At 38.4% G+C, this 14925-nt stretch overlaps 3 protein-coding genes across 4 annotated transcripts in view; 2 read left to right on the forward strand and 1 right to left on the reverse strand.

The window, feature by feature from the left end:
* LOC109142379 (probable E3 ubiquitin-protein ligase HERC2) overlaps window positions 1-13170 on the reverse strand; it is a 329793-nt gene extending 316623 nt beyond the window's left edge. Inside the window, exon 1 of the mRNA XM_019275965.2 lies at window positions 13033-13170. The gene's annotated coding sequence lies outside the window, so the exon portion shown is untranslated. The remainder of the gene's footprint in view (window positions 1-13032) is intronic.
* LOC109142380 (arrestin domain-containing protein 3) lies at window positions 296-5190 on the forward strand. The gene is made up of 6 exons (XM_019275967.2): window positions 296-849; window positions 2325-2382; window positions 2467-2614; window positions 3230-3326; window positions 3524-3780; window positions 3951-5190. The coding sequence occupies exons 1-6, from the start codon at window positions 594-596 to the stop codon at window positions 4176-4178; spliced, it is 1044 nt and encodes a 347-aa protein (XP_019131512.2). The 5' UTR covers window positions 296-593; the 3' UTR covers window positions 4179-5190.
* The window catches only part of LOC104918090 (hypothetical protein), a 10317-nt gene continuing 3555 nt past the window's right edge, over window positions 8164-14925 (forward strand). The window contains exons 1-7 of one of the 2 annotated variants that reach the window (XR_003462043.1): window positions 8164-8463; window positions 9359-9416; window positions 9493-9640; window positions 9807-9903; window positions 10161-10417; window positions 10565-12706; window positions 13786-13912. Coding sequence is in view for 1 of the 2 variants with exons in the window: in XM_010729719.3 (XP_010728021.3) it covers window positions 12529-12706; window positions 13786-14189; window positions 14306-14453 (730 nt within the window). In the remaining variant the exon portion in view is untranslated. Of the gene's footprint in view, window positions 8464-9358; window positions 9417-9492; window positions 9641-9806; window positions 9904-10160; window positions 10418-10564; window positions 12707-13785; window positions 14190-14305; window positions 14454-14925 lie in introns of those variants that run through there. The other variant, XM_010729719.3, reaches the window with a different exon arrangement.

Consider the following 14925-nt stretch of genomic DNA (forward strand, 5'->3'; position numbering starts at 1 on the left):
TCCACTATTGGTTCTGTATTGTTATGGTATGCACTAGTTATAATATGAAATATCAATAATAAGGCACTTAGTTTACTCAATAACGAGAACATCTTTCTGTCCACTAGAGGGCACCACAGTCCACCAATTTCACCTTAAATTGCGTCAACCTGAGTAGATTGTAATGACAGGTCTATGTGTAAAGTTGTCTGACATGTGCAGTCAGGTGAGGCAGGGTAGGCAGTGCCTCACCTAGACTAATGAGAAAAAAAAAATTTAATCTTGTAGAAATGCAGGTGGATGTATGTCTCTGAAAATTAATTGGCAGTAATTATGCGCGCTATAATCAGCTGATGTCAGGAACTAGCTCCATTTTTGACAGTTTGACTTTGCAGTGGCTTTAATATTAAGTTTTACTTAATATATATTTTTGTATGAGATTTAAGCTCTGCCTACACAGTCATGGACCTCACTGCACGTTACTGGACATGAGGCAGCGCTGAAGACTTTCTCGAGACCTCACCCACCCATCAGGCGGAGCAGCAGCATCCAACATCCACATCCTGACCATCGTCAACAGGATTTGACAGCCAACGCCTCGTTCATCCAAAAAAATGTCTCCGATTAAGGAATTTACACTGATTTATGAACGTCCCAACCCAGACGATATCTTCAGTGAAGGAGACACTGTCACGGGCGCTGTCAGGTTCACTTTGACAAAAGAAATCAAAGTGAAGAAGCTCCTCGTGAAGCTGAAAGGGGACGCACATGTACACTGGACACAGGGGAGTGGAGATAACAAGAAATCATACTCTGCTTCCAGGAGATACTTCAAAGCCAAAGAGAATTTAGTGGAAGAAAATGCTACAGGTAGGTGAGAAAAATGTGTTGGCCCTTTGATTTGACAGCGTTTCCCTTATTGCATGTATACCTGGAAATATTGTTTTTTTCAATTACTGCATGCAATAAAGCAAAGGTTTCATCAATAACTTTGTCCATCTTTGAAAGTGACACATTTAAACGCACATAACTAATAAGTAGGAAATTAAAAATTATATTGGTATATATTTGTCTTCAATAATCACGGTAATACCTACAAAAATGTCATTTATATTAACCAAAGACTATTAAGGTGTCATAAAATTGGATTACTTCTTCTCTGATGTCACTTGCCACATCACATAACTAATGCACTACAAAAACAGACATTCAGTAGGAAGTTGATGGTTCATTTCCTTTTTCCTGTTACTGTAAAAGAATACACCTCCTTTTTGTATCCTAATTAAATAACTGCATTAATCCATTGCTCCCCAAGCCTGTATTTCATGCAAACAGGTTAAATGGCCATTTCGTAAAAGAAAACAAAAAAGTGTCCTTTCCTTCTGCTAACGTCATGCTCTTTACATGTATTTGAACGATTATACCATGGTCAAATCACTTCTACATAACAACAAAGTGCAAACACAACCAGAGACAGAGAACAGTATCAAAAGGTGGTGAGAAAATCCAAGCATTGAAAAGAGACTGATGAGATCATCAGGCAGATGAGAGAAAATCGGACGCCACACCCAGCAACAGGCACACACTGACAGGACAGACAGAAACATGCATCCATCCATTATCTGTAACCACTTATCTTCATTAGTATCAGACTGAACCACAAGTGAAGAAAGCAAGGGGAAAACATTAGGGACTGGGAGGCAGACAGCTCCATAGTTCCCTTTTAGTGAAACCAATAAAAAGGTCTATTTGAAGGAAGTAGATAACATGACCTGCTGGTGCCGGGACGATAATCTCTTTCTGAATGTTAGTGAGGCTAATGAGATGATAATGGACTTTGGGAAGAAGCAGGAGAGGAATTATGTTCCCCTTATTATCAACACAAGCACAGCCCTGCAAAGAGTGTTCACACATACATACATACATACACATGCACACACACACACACACACACACACACACACACACCGGATACATCTTGCCAGCACTGAGAGGCTGTGGTTTGAGTGGTTTGTGCCATGCAATTTGCAGAAAGCTGTGAAAAAGCCCTTTACCTGAATGAACTGTAATGTGAAGAGCAGTCGTGTTAATCAACACGTTGGTACCAGAAATGCATACATTATAAGTCGTCAAAGAAAACTACTTTAAAGTTGATATTGTTGCGACGTAATTTATTCATTAGTTAAAAAAAAACATAATCCTTTACTTGTTGTGTCAGAAGCACTGCAAATCTACAAATGTTCCTGATTTGTGTATGTGAACCACATAAAACTAAATACATTAATCAAACTCACTAAATAAAGGCTCAGTTTAGTTCAGTTTACTGATTCTAACTTCCTTTGCAGACACTGTACTTTCCGAAGGACCCAATGAATTCAAGTTCAGCCTTCAAATCCCGCAGGAGTAAGTTGAACTTTCTAGCATCTAACAGCACCCATTGTTTGCTTTCCCACATAACTGCATTCATGGACTGGTTCTGTCTTACAGTGACCTGCCGTCATCCTACAAAGATCCTCATGGAAAGATTGTCTACATGCTTGAAGCAAAGCTGTCCAGGAGCTGGCACTTTGCAACTAAATCACAAAAAGAGCTCAAACTGGCGTCAAAGTCGTTGGCACACCACGGCCAAATGATGGTACATTACAGTGACATAATTTGATGTTCTTCTGCAACACTTAGCTTGTGGCTACTAAAAAGGAACATATTTGAGACAGGAAGTTACATGACTAGAAGACAAGGCTGGAATAGAAGCAATTGAGGAAACAGTGTGAAAACAGTGTTTGCAGCTGTAGGAGTGGGAAGAACCCACAAGCTGATTGCTTGAATGAACATGCAATGGAGTAGATCAACACTGAAATGAATGAAGAATTGTATTCATCAATAGTCAGTTCAGGCAGTGAAGAGAAAGTGCACAGGAGTCTAAGATGCCCTATTGTGAAATGATTATTGAATCTATGAAGGATTTATCAATACATGATGCCGCCATATTCAAGAGAAACTGTGTTCTCTGGCTATTCAATATGTCCTAATGATAACGCCACAACTACTCTATGTCTAGAAATGGTCATAGTCAATACATCTACAGTGTAAGGTATTTGTCAGTTGGTTATTCGCCTACAAACAAGGAAATATGTTTTCCCTTTTAGCAGTTCAACATTGTTATCTGACTCTGTAAAGGCCTTTCACTGCGCCTTACACAGACAGTAATCATCAGCTTCTCTTGAAATCATGTTTGCATGGTTCGTTCCAGTTTCCTCACTCTGGTTCAGTGGATAAAGACATTGGGGTTTTCTCCAAAGGACAGGTCCAAATGTCAGCTACCATTGACAGAAGCGTCTGCTCTCCAGGTAAAGTCACTTACAGCTTTGTGCATGGATTCATTATGAAGTTACATGGAAGTTGTTTAGCATGTTTGTCATCTCAGTCCAAGTTGTTTTTTTATAAACAGTTATAAAACACTTAAATACAGTATATGTATCTCCAATAATATGTGGTGACATTATTCCAGAGTATTCAGATATTGTGATTTGTTTTTTTTAAACAGGTGACACTTTATCTATTGTTGCCAAAATCTCCAACTCTTCTTCCAAAAAAATGAAGCCCAAATTCAGTTTGCAGCAGAAAATAGAGTACAATGCCGGCAACGGCAAAAAAGTCTGTGACTCAAGTCTTTGCAAGATAGTTAGGGAAACTATCGAAGTGAACTCAGAGGAAACTGTCACCTGCCCAGTGGAGATTCCTGCCAATGTCATCGGCACTATCCATAACTGTGAAATCCTCTCAGTTGAATATTACCTCAAGGTATGTAATAATGTAAGAAGTGATGATACATCAACTAATTGCTAACTATTTGCAAATATACAGTCTTAAATCACACTTCTACAAATATTTAAATACAAAACAGTATAACATTCTGTAACATTTACAGTAATGATGTTACCTTTGCGTCTTGACATATTTCTGTTTCCCAGGTTTATTTGGACATCAGTTTTGCCGTTGACCCAGAGGTGGTGTTTCCACTTGTCATCATTCCTTCTGTCATGAGGTCTTACCAAACTGGAGCTGATGCGGCCTCATGTTACAGCGCCTTCCCTCCCCCTCCACTACCTGATGGACTTCATCCTTCAGATTCATTTGCGTATGGATACCCAGAACCAGAGCCTACTGAAGCGGCAAACACAAGTGGCTTTAACAATTAATAATAAGCCACTCCATATGGGTTTCTAACTGCAGCTTTCCCATCGTCGTCTGATGAGCATCAAAGCCCTGCTGCTCCACCTCTGTTTCAACAGGGAGAAGAACCTCCAGACTATATGTCCCTTTTACAGCTGCTGTGATTAGTCTGGCCCTTACTTTTATCACAATAAGAACACGAATAGCTCAGTTACACAACACCACTTCCATAAAGTTAAAAGGCAAAGTTTTTGGAAAGTTCTTATTGTTTGCCGGGAACAGATCTACTTCAACAGAGCAGAACAGCCAGGCTGGAATGTTAGAAACCCTTGACCAACTCTAAAATATAAAATAACCCTTTAATCCTCTCACTATTTTGCCACTACACCCCTTCTCATGGCACTTTTCTTCAGACACAGACAGTTGATGAGGGCATTTGAGTTATTCAAAATGGTTCTTCACTTCTTACTGTCTTCACTTTATATATAAATAGACAAATGAAACAAATTATTTTACGCCCTTTATGCCTTAACCGCAGTCATCAGGATGCAATTTGTATTTTATGTGCCTTGTACAATGAAGTGTCTTAGACTGATAATTGTTTTGGTGTTACCACAGTCTCCTGCCAGTTGACAGAAACTGGACAAAATCAAACTAAAGCTTACTAAGAGACCATATATACTGCATATATTCTCCTTATAATCCTTAAAGCCTGTTGTGTTTGACATGAGTAAGCTGACGAGGCATGAAGCCACTACTCTTGACACTACACTAATGAAAACAGTGCCATGTATATAATCTTCCATTTATGCCATATTCTATAGAGTCCCTTAAATCGTACACACCGGACCTTTAAATGTGTTGCATGTTCTATTCATATTTCTTGACAAATAATCTCATTCCCTCGATAGTTTGTCTTTTTACATTTTTGTGTGTCCTTTATGTCTTAACCTCAGTCATCAGGATACAATCTGTGTCTTATGTGCCTTGTTCAACCAGGTGTCCTGGACTGATATTTTTTTTTCCAATGTTACCTCGCTCTCCAGTTTGGAGACCAGTCTTAAAGAAATTGGACAAAAACTGTTTGTTTTATTTATTTATTTATTTATTTATTTATTTATTTATTTATAAATAACCCATTATACTGCATATATTTACCTATACTATCAAGTCTGTTTGACATGAGACAACTGACCTGGCATGAAAATATTACTGTTTAACCTACACTAATGAAAACACGGTTGTGCATATTATCTTCCATTCATGCCATATTCTAGACAAATAATCTAATTCCATCAACAGCATGTCTCTTTCTTCTTTAAAGATACACTTACATTTTTCTGAATTATGAATGTGGTAAATGTGGCATGCACAAATCCATTAAGAATTTTGCATAAAATACGTTGTGAAACTTAATAAAGATTTCCCAGTGAAATAGCCTTGGTATTTGGATTTATATGGATGAGCTCTGAGGGCACTATAGGGCACTTGATGTCACCCCAGAGCAGTGGTTGCCATACCTTTTCCTTCAGGGATCTTTTTTCTATCATTGACTGAGTGACATATTGTCATTACAGTAACAGTGCAGAACAACTGATACTGTACAGTTAACTGAAACAGAAAATGCAGGAAGTTTGTGTCAAATTACCAATTTGGATGATGATTTTGAACTATTATGGAGGTTTAAACTTCAACTTAAGTTGTGTGAACCTCAGTATCATGTTGTGCATTTTGATGTTACGAGAGTTTCACGAGTTCTGCGTAGCCACAAGTGGGAAAAAACAGAGTGCGTTTGGTCGATCCGTCCAATATGCCTCGAAAAATGGACTTCACGTTGATTTACGAACCTCTCACCGAAGAGGAAACATTTTCCGAAGGAGATTATGTGACAGGCACAGTTATTTTAACTTTATCAAAAAGAAACCAAAGTGAAGAAGCTAATCATGAAACTGAAAGGAGATGTGCGGGTAGAGTGGGACGAATCAAATGGTGATGAAGAAAGCCAACGTTTCAGTGCGCACTGGAGATACTTCAAAGAAGAGAAGTATACTGTAGAAAAAAAAAGTGCTCAAGGTAGGCCAGAGAAATGCGTTGATTATTTGAGTTCTTTTAAAAATTATGGGTGTTAGTTCTGTGCGCACAAGATACATTTCTAATAAATTTGGGGAGCTCAGTATCATAACCTATAACTTCTAAATGATATGCATATGATAAGAGTACATTTTTTCTGTATATGTGTGCCTTGAGTCGTTTTGTTTCTGTGTCATGTGTCAGTTTCCTGTTTTATTTTGATAGTTTTGTATCTGTGTATGCTTATCTGTCCATGCCCTTATGTCTTATGTGTTTCACCTGTGTCTCGGTATCCCTTCCCTCCTGTGTGTTATAACCAGTGCTCCCGTGTGTCACTGCCAGATTGTCTTGTCTCCTAGAGCAGCATTACTGCGTTTCATGTAAGAGTAGCCTCGTGTCTGACTGTTTTGTTCCTGGTTTCCGAGGCTTAGTCTCCTGATTTTGTACCTCTGCCTGTCTGATTGCCATTCCTGATTTTGACCCGAATAAAAGACCTTGAGAACTGATTATCGTCTGCCTGCCTACATTTGTGTCCGCCAGTCTCTGTGTTCCTGACACCTTCAGAGCAGCGTCACGGGTTAAGGTTGCCCCTCATTCTTTCCATCTCATTTTGACATTACAACCTTTAAGCACAGATGGAAACCAACAGATGTGGTTTTCAGTGGTAAACAAAACCTTTAAATATTTTATAGAGAAGAAATAAAGTGGCCACTTTGACATGAAATAGGTGGGCCAATGCAGGTGTCTCCAGTGATACTGAACTTAAGGTTGAGGTGCTTAATGTTCCCTTCCAGATAATACAACAGATACTTTACCGTAAGCCAACATGCACAAGACCTGGACTCTGTTTGCCCTGAATGGAACAAAACCGTAATTTGTGTCACTGGAAACACCTGTGGTTAACCTACAGTTTCATGTCAAAATGGCTTCTGTGAAAAAGGTCTACTGTTATGAGTTGCAGACAAAATGTGGACTTTTTTATTTTAATTGATTTTGGCTGTAAAATATTTAATTTATTGAATTTAGTTTTAGTCTTGAAATATTGACAGATGAGAACATTTTTAGTTATTTATTATGCAGTAAAATATTTTCTGAAATGTGAAACTATGTTCTGTATTTGTACTACTGTTTGATATTTTTACAGTTATGTTATATAAGGGAAAATATATCTACGTATATGTCTTTATTTTCACATAACTGCTCTGTGAATAAACCTTGTGTTCAGGTCTTTACTGTGTCCTTGTCCTGTGAGATTACTGAGATAATGGCCTATTGTATGTTAATATAAAAAGTTTTCTTGCACCCGTTAAAATCAAGACGACACTGTCATGAGAATTTTTTATGAAGAACCTTTGAATAAGGAGGACTGGATTCAAAGTATCGAAGTTTAAGTTGAATTTAATATTCTTGTACAAGAAGGAGCATTTAACAGTGCAACACACAAGAGGGTTACAGAGAAAAAGGCTCCCTGTGGAGCTCTGTCAGGTAGTTTTTATACAATTCATTCAAAATGGGCTGTCTCGAACATCTTCCCACTAACGATTTCCTTTTTTGGTTTTCCCCTTAGTAATGAACATTATGTTTCTTGTCCAAAATGACACTTCCTTTAGTCGGTTTCTCATGTCCTTGAACATTTTTAATTTCCTTTCCCAGTCAGCTTCAACAAACACATGCTAGATAAGGGGAATACACAAAATAAACAAAAAGACAAAACACACATACACTCCCTCTAAGAGTTAAAACACCTGCAGCCCAGTACAATCCTAATTTTTATAACAGACACCACCGCTCCCAGTTTGATCTCAGGTTAGGAGCCAGTCCGCTCATTTTGCTGTTATGACACATGGAGGTATGTTTTTGTTACATCACTGAGGGAGGAGCCGCATAATGATCTTGTGGACATGTACAGGATTTATAACCCAACCCCTCGTGCTGCGGAGCCACAGGTGAGAAAATACAGAGCATGTTTGGTCGACACATCCAAAATGTCTCCGATAAAGGACTTCAGATTGATTTACGAACCTCTCAACGAAGAGAACTTATTTTCTGAAGGAGATGCTGTCAAAGGAACAGTCATTATTACTTTGACAAAAGAAACAAAAGTGAACAGCATTTTCGTTAAAGTGAAAGGGGACGCGCGTGTGAACTGGTCAAAGCAAAGTGGAGGTGTTGAGGTAGTCTTCAAACACCACACAAGATTCTTCAAAGACAAGGAGTACCTAGTGAAAGAAAATGCTGGAGGTAGGTCAAATAAATGTGCTTCTCTTTTGATTTATTTGCTCATTTTAACACCTGACCAGAATTTAGTTAGTTTGATAAGATGGATATGTGTGTGTAACTTCTTTTCCTTGTCCAAATCAGTTATTTCTTTATTCTTTCTATGGAACAGTTGTTATACAGTCTGTAGTTATAGAGGAAACACCTATGAGACAGAAAGCCAAACAGAAGAAGCATTCACCTTGAGGTTTAACTATGAGACCACAGGCCAAAAGCTGCAAAGTTCTTTCAACCAATCAAACTCATTGTTTTTTAAAGTAGGTCATTTTGCGGATGGGATTTTTTTTGGTGAGAAATACACCCCCACCCCACGGATACACTGTCCTGGAAACGCTGTGTATTTGTTAAACTCTGTTAAACTGGTGTAGGCTGCTGTGGTTTGAGTTGTGTCTCTAACAGAGAGTTGCACATGTTGCATGCTGATAAATAACTGCTGTCAATTTAGGATACTTTAACGTGTTGCTGAGAATAATTACATAAGTAAAACTACACAATAAAATGTGCCTGTGCTTCATCATTTTTTAACATAACCCCTGTGGTTGGAGGTAAACCTTCCTGCTTTAAATGAAATCAATAACTTTACATTTTTGTTACTGTTAATGGCTGTCAGCCGTCCCTGTTCAGTTTTACAGATTACATTCCCATTTTACACTGGACTTGGTCTAGACTTAACCCCGAAAAATCTTGGTCTTTATGGTACATTTTTTTAGATAACTCCTAAGTGAAATGCTGCACATATAAATATTGATTTACACATGTGAACCACATGCATACAGAATACACCCAGCTCATTGAATAACGGCTCTGTCATTCTTTTGTTTGGTAGAGGAAGGGTTACTGATTTCCACTTCCTTTGCAGGCACTCTACTTCCGAAAGGAGTCCATCGCTTTAAGTTCGGGCTTCAAATCCCCCAGGGGTAAGTCAGAATTTCTAGTATCTAATAGTGTCATTGGTTGCTTTCATTGCATTAATGGTTTGGTTGTGTCTTATAGTGACATGCCGTCATCCTTCAAGGGGACTTATGGAAAGATCGTCTACATGCTTGAAGCAAAGCTGTCCAGGAGCTGGAGGTGTCCTGTTACAATAGAAACGAAGCTCAGTTTTGTGTCAAAGTCTTTATCGTTCCGTGGCAAAATCGTAGTACGTACCCAATTACAATTATAAAATGTGTTTCTCTTATGCAGCACTAGATTGTAGCTACTAAAAAGAAAAATACTTGAGATAAGACACCACATGACTAAAGAGACAGTTGGCTAAAATTGAAAGTTGAGTTGATATGAAATAATATTTGTTTGGTTTGTTCTAGTATCCCCGCTCTGAATCAGTGCAAAAAGAGATTGGGGTTTTCTCCCCAGGACAGATCCGAATGATGGCTATTGTTGACAGACCGGTTTGCTCTCCAGGTAAAGTTACTCCAGCTTTCTGGAAACAAAACCAAGTACAGAAGCAAGACATGAAATGCAGTGTATTGTCAGATGATATCAGATGTTAACAGCTTTGTACATTGTTTCATTATGAAGTAAATTATCAAGGTGTTAATTGTAGATTGTTTGGTTGTCTCAAAACAAGTTCATTGAAGTTTTCTATATTACGTGTGGTGACATTATTCCAGAATAAAACAATGCATATTCAGATTTCTTTTTTTCTTTTTTTAAAACAGGTGACACTGTATCTGTTGTTGCCAAAATCTACAACTCTTCTTCCAAAAAAATGAAGCCCAAAGTCAGTCTGCAGCAGGATATAGTGTACCCGGCCAAAGAGACCCGTATGACCTGCAACAATAGGCTTTGGCAAATTGTTGGGGACACCATCGAACAGAACACAGAGGAAACTTTCTCCTGCCAAGTGAAGATTCCTGGCGATGTCTTCTACACCATCCATAACTGTAACATCATCTCAGTCCAATATCACCTCAAGGTATGTGACAATGTAATAGTGATGCTATATTAACTCAGTACTGCATTATTTACTTTTGTTTGCAAATACTGGCAGTTAAGTAACTAAAGCACAGACTATTCTTGTCTCGTCTTGTCTTTTCCTTCCCGTCATATGTTTGTTTCCCAGGTGTATTTGGACATCAGTTTTGCCATTGACCCAACGGTGATGCTTCCACTGGTCATCGTTCCTCGTAGCTTTGCTGCCCTTAGCCCTGCTGATGTTCTGCGACTCCTCTTGACTTAAATATCAGTGGCCACAACAGGCCACTCAATACGGTTTTCCAACTGCAGCTTTCCCACCATTTAAGAGCAGCATCAAGGGTTAGGGTTGTCCTTCATTCAGTCCATCTCATTTTCACATAACAATTACTTAATCTCCCTTTGACTGGACTGTTGTTTTTTTCTATATGCAAACTTTAAGATGACCCAGATGGAAACCAACAGATGTGAAAACAGTGTTAAACAAAAGCTTTTAATATTTTATAGAGAAGAAATAGAGAAGCCATTTTGACATGAAATAGGTGTCTCCAATGATACTAAACTTAAGGTTGAGGTGCTTAAGGTTTCATTCCAGATATTAGAACAGAGACTTTCCAGTAAGCTAAACATGCACATGACCTGTACTCTGTTTGACCTGAATGGAACGAAACCTTAATTTGTGTCATTAGTAACACTTGTTGTTGACCTACTATTTCATGTTAAAATGGCTGCTGTGAAAAAGGTCCACTGTTATGAGTTGCGGACAAAATGTGGACTTTCATTTTAATTGATTTTGGCTGTAAAATATTTAATTCATCAAATTTAGTTTTAGTCTTGAAATATTGACAGATGAGGACATTTGAGCTATTTATTATGCAATAAAATATTTTCTGAAATGTGAAACTATATTCTGTATTTGTACTACTGTTTGATATTTTTACAGTTATGTTATATAAAGGGAAAATTTATGTACAGACAATGTATTTTATATGTAGTGCTCATAAAAAAAATGTGCCCCTTATTCATTTCACTTTGTTTTTATATTAGAAGTACTTTCTGCCTTTTGACTGAACTGGTTCTACTTTAAGCTTTAAGTTAACCCTGATGCAAACCAACAGACATGGTTGCCAGTGGTAAACAAAACCAATATTTTACTCTATTAAAGAAATAGACCTTTTTCCTCAGGTGAAATAGGTAAGTCATCACATGTGTTTCTAATTTCACTAATGTTTCACCAACATGCACATGACCTAGACTGTTTGACCTGAATGGAACGAAACCTTAATAAGCGTCACTGGAAACACCTGTGTTAACCTACAGTTTCATGTCAAAATGTCTGCTGTGAAAAAGGTCTGTTGCTATGAGCTGCAGACAAAATGTGGACTTTTTCCATTTATTGAAATTACTTAGGTATTATTTTTTTTACAATCATGTTATATAAGGGAAATACATTTACAGACAATGTATTTCATAATGTAGTACCCATAAAAATGTGCCCCATATTCATTTAACTTCATTTTCACATAATAATTACTGTATGCCTTTTGAGTGAACTGGTTCTCTTCTATATGCAAGCTTTAGGTTGAATTATTTCATGTGTGAGTGTTTTAACTGTTGCAGATATTATTGAAATAAAAACACACTTTGTTACAGCATACGGTTTGAATATTTCTGTGTCCACCGAATCTATTTATTTTGTCTCACACATACTTTGTGGTGCATCATGAGAGAGGAAAAACATCATGTGACCGCACAGGCCACAAAAGCTGTCCCATTCCTCACAGTAACGAGTGGGCAATCCTATTCAGCCGGGAACTCTGTTTTCTCCTTATAACAGATTTATGCTCTTTAAATCTAATTTGTAGTCAGTGGAGTTGTAGCACGCTGGCTGTAAACACATTTTCCTACTTGCCATAGTGGTAAACAAGGAGTAGTGTGAAACACAGTATAAACAATACACCAAAAGTATATGCAAAAATGCCACATGATCTTCCATAAGTCACCCACAAAGCATTTCAGTGGAAAGCAGCACTTTGGGAGACCATGCATGTCCCCTCTGAAGAGTTATGAGTAGGAATGCATGGGCTCTGCATTCATCCATCCAAGTGATGGATGTTTGAGGGAGGTGGCATCAAAGTTTTGTGCCCACCCACTTGCACTTGCTCCGGTTGCACAATGCATGCAAGCCGGATTACCGCGGAACACCCAAAACTATCTGCGCCTGTTATCAGCATCGCCATGGGAAGAAGGTTTCCGTGTGTGTGTTTGCTTGTTTTAGTGATTTTCAAAGGTAAGTAAAAAAAAAAAAAAGGAAAAGTAGGAGTAGGTCCATTTCTGCTAAGTCAGCGAGCACGACCTGAGCTGGAGCGGATTAAAGTTGACGGAGGCGTTGCATAGTTTCAGTAAAGACTGCGACACTTTAGTGAGTTATAGTTGAGCAGTCGGGTTGCAATAAGTTAAAATAATATTAAATAGCAAACATGTGCATGCATCTTACCAGCTATGGGAGTTTAACGCTAACTTAGCTACTTAAACCCAGTGAAAAGGGTCCAACTGCATCGAGTTTTGCTGCTTTAGTTTTATGCCGATTACAGCCAAGTATAAAAAGATACTCACCTTTGAAATGTCTCAAGTGATATGTCACGACACGTTTGCCCAGGAGCAAAGAAAGATTCAATTCAGCATCTTTTTAAATGGGGTTTGGTTTGTTGTATTCGTGTCCTGCAGGATTATCCAGCTTGTTGTTATGCACACTGTTAAAACAGGCCGATATCTGGACCTCATTGAAATATGTTAACAGGACAGGTGTGGCACATCAGGATCCTGATTAGACAGCAGGACACAGGTGTGTTCTGACGTCACAATTTAAAAAAAAGGACACTCTAAAGTGTGCACTTTTATTTTGAAAAGAAGACATGTTTTATTTCTCTCAAAAATGGTGTTACTTTAACAAAGTAATGCACCTGCCATAGCACCATGCACATTTTTTCAAAATAAAACAATAAAGCACACTTTAGTGGCCTTTTTTTATTGTGACCTGTTAAAGACACACACCTGTCACATGCTGTTTGATCAGCATCTTTATCACGTGTCGAAAAGAGAAGCGCTCACTGACACAAATCTGTGAATAAAATACGAGAGAAATAAAACTTTCACGCACAGCTCATCAAAAAAAACGAGAGCGAAAGTAAAAGAACTGATTATGTAACATCTAAATGTTGCTATATTATATAATGAATGAAGCTTTGATGTCCCGATTTGTCCTAAATTTGAGTAAGAACATTTTTATTCATGATATTTTAAACCTTACACCTAGAGTTACGAGTTACTTGTACAATTCCTTTTTTCTTTTCTATGTCCCCTCCACAGAGGCGTCTGGCTTAAAGATTCAGAACAAGCTGCTGGGTAAATGTCTGCAGGTGCAGGAAGGAGCTTTTGGAGGCAGGGTGTCTCTGGCTGACTGCAGCCCGTATTCGGACTTGCAGGAATGGCGGTGGGTCCCGGAGAGCCAGGCTCTCAGCAGTCACCACACTGGGGAGTGTCTGACTGCACCTCGAGAGCAGTATGAAGGTGTCCACCTGCAGACCTGCATCTTTCAGGATGAAAGTGACGAGGCTGGTGTTGAAGTGGCGTCGGTGGCTACGGGCAGAGAGGCAAGCAGCCAGATGTGGTCCTGTTCCAAGAAAGGCCACCTCACTTTGATAGGGAGGGGGCTTCACCTTAGTGCCACACAGCAATCCACTTTGGTCTTCCTTTCAAGGAAACATAAGCAGGTATGAATATTTTAGAGAAGAGGCATTATAATATGGCATAGCATCTGATTGTACTGTTAAGAATAAGACTATAAAGTGTCTAATGCTAGCTTTGGGCTCACCTTCTTCACATACAGGGAAACAGGTGGCAGACACTTGACAACCAGACCCTGTGCAATGGGAGAGACAGTAACCAACACCAACCTGTCAACCATCTGGGGAAATCTTTGGGACCTGAGATTTTTCCAAGTGCCACCTCTGATATACACAGACAGGCTGAGCCATGTAAGGACCTCAGAGTATCTCACTAGCAGCAGTTTACTGCAGTAGTTTGTAGTAGTAGGGCTGCAACTAATGACTATATCATCATCAAGTAATCTGTCAATAAATGCTGAGTATTGATCACTGTTTTTCCAAAGTCAAAGGTGATGTCCTCAAATGTTTTGTTTTGTCCACAACCCAAAGATATTCAGTTTACTGTCCTAGAGAAACTAGAAAATATTTACATTTAAAATCAGAGATTTTGGATATTTATGATAAAAATGACTTTTGAACGAGAAGTCAGTTATCAAAATAATTGGCAATTCATTCAATACATGACATCTAATCAGTTAATTGTGTAATTGTTGTAACTTTTATTCGCAACAATGTGACATGGGATTGGTTTTTAGAGCAAATTCATTACATATAAAAAAAAATGCATCAGGTCATTTATTTATATCTGCTAATATTAGATTGTTAGAAAAATATTAACAAC

Source organism: Larimichthys crocea, chromosome III (genome assembly GCF_000972845.2).
Source record: "Larimichthys crocea isolate SSNF chromosome III, L_crocea_2.0, whole genome shotgun sequence".
Lineage (NCBI taxonomy): Eukaryota > Metazoa > Chordata > Actinopteri > Sciaenidae > Larimichthys > Larimichthys crocea.